Source organism: Dendrobates tinctorius, unplaced genomic scaffold (genome assembly GCF_039654945.1).
Source record: "Dendrobates tinctorius isolate UK_male_01 unplaced genomic scaffold, ASM3965494v1 ptg000663l, whole genome shotgun sequence".
Lineage (NCBI taxonomy): Eukaryota > Metazoa > Chordata > Amphibia > Anura > Dendrobatidae > Dendrobates > Dendrobates tinctorius.
Genome location: NW_027362312.1, coordinates 179,448 through 187,500, shown reverse-complemented (window position 1 = coordinate 187,500; position 8,053 = coordinate 179,448). Strand labels below are relative to the sequence as shown.

Here is an 8,053-nt window from a genome sequence, read left to right as displayed (position 1 = left end):
ACTCTCAGCAGATTCTCCGGACAGTCTCTGTGTGACTCCGGTTACAGTGTCAGCCTCTCGGCAGTAATGCTCTGCTGTATATTGTCTGGTACTCTCAGCAGATTCTCTGGACAGTCTCTGTGTGACTCCGGTTACAGTCTCGGCCTCTCGGCAGTAATGCTCTGCTGTATCTTGTCTGGTACTCTCAGCAGATTCTCCGGACAGTCTCTGTGTGACTCCGGTTACAGTCTCAGCCTCTCGGCAGTAATGCTCTGCTGTATACTGTCTGGTACTCTCAGCAGTTTCTCCGGACAGTCTCTGTGTGACTCCGGTTACAGTCTTGGCAGTAATGCTCTGCTGTATATTGTCTGGTACTCTCAGCAGATTCTCCGGACAGTCTCTGTGTGACTCCGGTTACAGTCCCGGCCTCTCGGCAGTAATGCTCTGCTGTACTGTCTGGTACTCTCAGCAGATTCTCCAGACAGTCTCTGTGTGACTCCGGTTACAGTCTCAGCCTCTCAGCAGTAATGCTCTGCTGTATCTTGTCTGGTACTCTCAGCAGATTCTCCGGACAGTCTCTGTGCGACTCTGGTTACAGTCTCGGCCTCTCGGCAGCACTTCTCTGCTGTATACCGTCTGGTACTCTCAGCAGATTCTCCAGATAGTCTCTGTGTGACTCTGGTTACAGTCTCGGCAGTAGAGCTCTGCTGCATACTGTCTGGTTCTCTCAGCAGTTTCTCCAGACAGTCTCTGTGTGACTCCGGTTACAGTCTCGACCTCTCGGCAGTAATGCTCTGTTGTACCTTGTCTGGTACTCTCAGCAGTTTCTCCAGACAGTCTCTGTGTGACTCCGGTTACAGTCTAGGCCTCTCGGCAGTAATGCTCTGCTGTATCTTGTCTGGTACTCTCAGCAGTCCCTCCGGACAGTCTCTGTTTGACTCCGGTTACAGTCTCGGCCTCTCGGCAGCAATGCCCCGCTGTATCTTGTCTGGTACTCTCAGCAATTCTTCCGGACAGTCTCGTTGGGACTCTGGTTAGAGTCTCAGGCTTTCTCTCTCAGCAGTGATGCTCTGCTTATATCTTGTCTGGTACTCTCGAGAATCTTTGCGTCTTGTTCCATCCCTTACATACAAGTCCTGTGGTCGCATATCTTGGCCCTTGTGAGCTGCTAAACTTTCCCTTACTGGATCCAAAGACATACTGTTAGGGAATCAAGATTGAGTCCCAATGTGGACAGCGATGATTATGTTTGTAAAGCTGTGGAATTAATTCTTGTCTGGACTATTGTAATTCTCTACTAATCGGTCTCCCAAACGGCTACCTACCTAAGGCTTCTATTTTTGATTGAAATCCTGAGTTCCTGCTCTCTCCTAAGGTGCCATAAAAAAGTGCACTGGGATGTGGTCAGTTGTAATCTTCTCCAACAGAAGAAAGGTCCCCAAAGACTGATCTGTGTCCCTCCGAACCAGGAGGCCACAGCGAAGGTCAGAGACAAGTAGCCTCCCCTAGCCGAAGCCAAGGGAGACCCAATCTCGCTCCCAGCATCTGTCTGGGCTCCCACCTAAGCAAAAATTAGAAAATTAAGAGCCAATCGATGGTTGGCTCCCCTCCCAAAGGAAGAGCAACGGCTCAGGGGGAGCAGAACTGATGACCACACACCCTCCCCAGACCGTACAGAAGAGAACCAGGTGTATACCCCAGCCCTCCAGGAGCAATACCACAAGGCAGTATGAGAGCTACAGACAATCAGTGCAAGCTGGGAGGTGTAGTGTCACACCAGCTGGAGAGCCACTGACACTGACAACTAGAGCATATAATGGGGAGAGAGAATAGACACAATAGGGTTTTATCCACATAAGAGTCGAGGTAAATGTGTCCGATTGTGCTCACCTGGGGGAAACGCTTTTATGCTTGTAGGTAGTCTGCAGATCCACAGGTTACAATGTAGGAAGTCTGAAAAAGAAATATTCATGGAGATCCTGCGCTGCTCAAAGGAAGGAGACGTCAGTACAAGATAAAATATAATAAATATATTGTGTTTTTTATTCTACATGTTTCGAAGTTACAAGAACATTTTCAGGAAAATGACATCCAGGGCCTCATTACCATAGAACCATAGGCTCTACACCAAGACATCCACGGCCTCATTACCAGAGAACCGTGGGCTCTACACCAAGACATCCACGGCCTCATTACCAGAGAACCGTGGGCTCTACACCAAGACATCCACGGCCTCATTACCAGAGAACCGTGGGCTCTACACCAAGACATCCACGGCCTCATTACCAGAGAACAGTGGGCTCTACACCAAGACATCCACGGCCTCATTACCAGAGAACCGTGGGCTCTACACCAAGACATCCACGGCCTCATTACCAGAGAACCGTGGGCTCTACACCAAGACATCCACGGCCTCATTACCAGAGAACCGTGGGCTCTACACCAAGACATCCACGGCCTCATTACCAGAGAACAGTGGGCTCTACACCAAGACATCCACGGCCTCATTACCAGAGAACCGTGGGCTCTACACCAAGACATCCACGGCCTCATTACCAGAGAACCGTGGGCTCTACACCAAGACATCCACGGCCTCATTACCAGAGAACAGTGGGCTCTACACCAAGACATCCACGGCCTCATTACCAGAGAACCGTGGGCTCTACACCAAGACATCCACGGCCTCATTACCAGAGAACAGTGGGCTCTACACCAAGACATCCACGGCCTCATTACCAGAGAACAGTGGGCTCTACACCAAGACATCCACGGCCTCATTACCAGAGAACCGTGGGCTCTACACCAAGACATCCACGGCCTCATTACCAGAGAACCATGGGCTCTACACCAAGACATCCACGGCCTCATTACCAGAGAACCGTGGGCTCTACACCAAGACATCCACGGCCTCATTACCAGAGAACCATGGGCTTTACACCAAGACATCCACGGCCTCATTACCAGAGAACCATGGGCTTTACACCAAGACATCCACGGCCTCATTACCAGAGAACCGTGGGCTCTACACCAAGACATCCACTGCCTCATTACCAGAGAACCATGGGCTTTACACCAAGACATTCACGGCCTCATTACCAGTGAACCATGGGCTTTACACCAAAACATCCACGGCCTCATTACCAGTGAACCATGGGCTTTACACCAAGACATCCACGGCCTCATTACCATAGAACCGTTGGCTCTACACCAAGACATCTGTGTGTTTTATTTCCTTTATGTTATGCAGGTATTGATAATATTTGGAATAGTTTTAGACTTGTATACGGTATATAATGTGACTCTCGAGTTTGGATCTTATCGTGCATACATGATACAATGTATCGGGTGCGATCACATTGATCTAGAACATGACCTGGATTGTCAGGTGCTGCATTTGGCACCCATAAATAAGAATCCATCTTTGTATCTCTTATGTACATGTTGTTCTTCTTTTTTCATGAAGATGTTCTTGTAACTTTGAAACGTGTAGAATAAAAACCACAATATATTCAATATATTCAATCTCGGACTGATGTCTCCATCCGCTCAGTAGTGCAGGATCTCCATGAATATATTTTCCACCCCAGACATTGAAGCTATAGCGCGCCCTCTGACCCCGTCCCACCTCTACTGTATGTCAGAGGTAATAACATTCTCTGCTTTCATTTCACAGCTGATTTCCACGTCCTCTGTCTGCAGCCGCCTGAAGAATTATGGAGGTGGTGAAAAGCATTTTTACAGTTGCAAAAGCAATTTATGATCAGTGTGAACAGGCGGAGACCAACAAGAAGCACTGCAGTCGCCTGAAGAGCAGAATTGAGCTACTCTTGGTTCCAGTTGAGAAACTAAATAATGATCCTGAAAAATCCAAAGAATTGGAGAAGACTCTGTCCAACCTGTTGCTGAACCTGCAAAATGCCCAATGTTGGGTGGTGAAGTACTCGCCGAGCCGCTGGTGGTATAAAATCCTGCGGGCCAGAGGCATACAGGACAAGTTCATGCACATCAGTGAGCAGCTGAATAACTCGGCCGAGGCGCTCCAGCTTCTCGTCCAAGCTGATCTCAGACAACAATTTCTTACATACTTTAATGATGACAGTCAAAGGAAGCAGAATCTGAAAGACAATGAAGAAGACATGAAAACTCTCATCTCTCTAATACAGAGTAGGTTCTCCAGACCTAGTACTGCTCACAGCTGAGGGTTTGCTTTATTGGTTTCCAGGCTGGACTATCCTCTGCTGTCCTGACAGTTGGATACAATGTAGAGTGCAGGTAATATGTATCTCTGGGGTCCCGAGGATCCTCGCAGAGGACTGCCGACAGCCTTGGTGTGTACTGTATGTGAAGACAGGGTGTCTGCATGGCACATGGACCTCAGCCTGGCACGGGACAGACGGGCGGCCATGTCTTCATATCTGAGTGATGACCATTTGTTTTATGCAGGTGAGATGACATCTGTCAGTGACAGGGTGGATGCGGGAATCCAGCAGCTCCAGCAGATGTGTAAGTATAGCCGCAGTTACAATATGTAGGAATCATTCATCTCCTCGTCGTTTGTCCTCCGGTCGGTGGCCATCCAGCCTCTGTCCCCCCAAGCCTGTGGCCATCCAGCCTGCGCCCCCCAACTGCTGCCAGGTCTCAGGCTGGAGCACCAAGTGATCACATAGGGCCGCAGGGAACCTCAGGGGGCTCCGTCATTGCTTAATGCCCACATGGGGCAGCCCTGCGAGATGTCAGATTGATTTTAATCACACAAGTAAGCAAAAAAGGATTTCCAGTTTGTCAAGGAGCGCTTCCGGCTGATTCATCAATTACTCCGAATATTTAAAGGAATATCCAGTTTATTATTAGACATAAAAACACTATACATAATATTAGCCTTCATCAGGTAAAATCATATATATCTTTAAAAGACACATTTATATAGGGGAAAAAAAAAAGGTTCCACCCTTCAATCAATTATCATCGATTAAAAACACATGCACACCTCTCTAAATTGTTGGGAGGCTAGTTGTAGGTGGAATCTATATGGCTTGGAATCTAATAAAAACAAACAAACATTTTCTATGTGTTTTTTTCTTTTTTGTTTTCCTCCCTCTTCCTTTCCTTCTCCATTTTCCTTTCTTTCCTCCCTTCTCTTCTCATGATACATATACGCTCTTTCTCTGCAATCACACAAGTAACTATGACGTCTTCCACAGTGCAAGCCGAGATTGAGCGACCGTGGGATATAAAGGAGATTCGGGCTACAGATCTGAGGTGCAGGGATCTGCTAGAAATCCTGAGCAAGGAGTCCACCGACAGCCACAGTCTGTACCTAGGGGAATATCACAAGAGCCAAGTGACCATCAAAGTCTTAAAGGGAGAACTGAACAGGAACAATGAGTAAGTTCCCGGGCAGAGACGCCGCAGATCCTCAGGTCATCAGTGATCGTTCACAGACATGTGCGTCTTCTGTTTCCAGCTACGTGAGACAAACCTTCCAGTCGGAATGTAAGACCATGAAGAAATACGAATGCCCAAACATCTTACGTCTTTATGGCATCTGCATCGATAACTCAGGTGAGAGGCGACCTCGATACGCGCTGATCTCCTCCTGTCCCATCTCCTCAGGGCCAAAAAGTTACACTAGACCTCGGACTGCGAGGGTCCAACACAACACAGAGGAGCAAAGCTAGAAAACTATCAGCAGGTTATCACCAACATGTGAAATAACGATCAAAGACAATAATCACACGTAACAATAGAAGAACAGAACGAGAGAGCAAGTGCAGTCACCCCAGGACGGGAAGAATAAAGTAATGATACAGTAACATTCACATGTGTATGAGATAATCACACCGGAAGATATGGTGATAATCACACCGGAAGATATAGTAATATTCACACCGGAAGATATAGTGATAATCACACCGGAAGATATAGTAATAATCACACTGGAAGATATAGTAATAATCACACCGGAAGATATAGTGATAATCACACCGGAAGATATAGTAATAATCACACTGGAAGATATAGTAATAATCACACCGGAAGATATAGTGATAATCACACCGGAAGATATAGTAATAATCACACTGGAAGATATAGTAATAATCACACCGGAAGATATAGTGATAATCACACCGGAAGATATAGTAATAATCACACTGGAAGATATAGTGATAATCACACCGGAAGATATAGTGATAATCACACCGGAAGATATAGTAATATTCACACCGGAAGATATAGTGATAATCACACCGGAAGATATAGTAATAATCACACCGTATGATACAGTAATAATCACACTGGAAGATATAGTAATAATCACACCGGAAGATATAGTGATAATCACACCGGAAGATATAGTAATAATCACACTGGAAGATATAGTAATAATCACACTGGAAGATATAGTGATAATCACACCGGAAGATATAGTAATAATCACACTGGAAGATATAGTAATAATCACACCGTATGATACAGTAATAATCACACCATATGACATAGTAATAGTAATAATCACACCGTATGATATAGTAATAGTGATAATCACACCGTATGATATAGTAATAGTAATAATCACACCGTATGATACAGTAATAACCACACCGTATGATATAGTAATAATCACACCGTATGATACAGTAATAATCACACCGGATGATATAGTAATAATCACACCGGATGATATAGTAATAATCACACCGGATGATACAGTAATAACCACACCGTATGATATAGTAATAATCACACCGTATGATACAGTAATAATCACACCGTATGATACAGTAATAATCACACCGTATGATACAGTAATAATCACACCATATGACATAGTAATAGTGATAATCACACCGTATGATACAGTAATAACCACACCGTATGATATAGTAATAATCACACCGTATGATACAGTAATAATCACACCGTATGATACAGTAATAATCACACCGGATGATATAGTAATAATCACACCGGATGATACAGTAATAACCACACCGTATGATATAGTAATAATCACACCGTATGATACAGTAATAATCACACCGTATGATACAGTAATAATCACACCGTATGATATAGTAATAATCACACCGTATGATACAGTAATAATCACACCATATGACATAGTAATAGTGATAATCACACCGTATGATACAGTAATAACCACACCGTATGATATAGTAATAGTGATAATCACACCGTATGACACAGTAATAATCACACCGTATGATATAGTAATAATCACACCGTATGATACAGTAATAATCACACCGTATGATATAGTAATAATCACACCGTATGATACAGTAATAACCACACCGGATGATACAGTAATAATCACACCGGATGATACAGTAATAATCACACCATATGACACAGTAATAATCACACCGTATGATACAGTAATAATCACACCGTATGATACAGTAATAATCACACCGTATGATACAGTAATAATCACACCGGATGATACAGTAATAATCACACCGTATGATACAGTAATAACCACACCGTATGATATAGTAATAATCACACCGTATGACACAGTAATAATCACACCGGATGATACAGTAATAATCACACCGTATGATACAGTAATAATCACACCGTATGATACAGTAATAATCACACCATATGACATAGTAATAGTGATAATCACACCGTATGATACAGTAATAATCACACCGTATGATACAGTAATAATCACACCATATGATACAGTAATAATCACACCATATGACATAGTAATAGTGATAATCACACTGTATGATACAGTAATAACCACACCGTATGATATAGTAATAGTGATAATCACACCGTATGATATAGTAATAGTGATAATCACACCGTATGATACAGTAATAATCACACCGTATGATATAGTAATAATCACACCGTATGATACAGTAATAATCACACCGTATGATATAGTAATAGTGATAATCACACCGTATGATACAGTAATAATCACACCGTATGATATAGTAATAGTAATAATCACACCGTATGATACAGTAATAATCACACCGTATGATACAGTAATAATCACACCGTATGACATAGTAATAGTGATAAT

General features: G+C 43.7%; 1 protein-coding gene across 2 annotated transcripts in view; it reads left to right on the top strand.

Moving 5' to 3' along the window:
• Positions 1 to 3,656: 3,656 nt before the first annotated feature.
• The window catches only part of MLKL (mixed lineage kinase domain like pseudokinase), a 25,756-nt gene continuing 21,359 nt past the window's right edge, over positions 3,657 to 8,053 (top strand). For both annotated transcript variants that reach the window (XM_073565322.1, XM_073565323.1), the window contains exons 1-4: positions 3,657 to 4,143; positions 4,423 to 4,482; positions 5,181 to 5,364; positions 5,444 to 5,541. In XM_073565322.1, the coding sequence (XP_073421423.1) occupies positions 3,693 to 4,143; positions 4,423 to 4,482; positions 5,181 to 5,364; positions 5,444 to 5,541 (793 nt within the window). In that variant the 5' untranslated portion in view covers positions 3,657 to 3,692. The remainder of the gene's footprint in view (positions 4,144 to 4,422; positions 4,483 to 5,180; positions 5,365 to 5,443; positions 5,542 to 8,053) is intronic.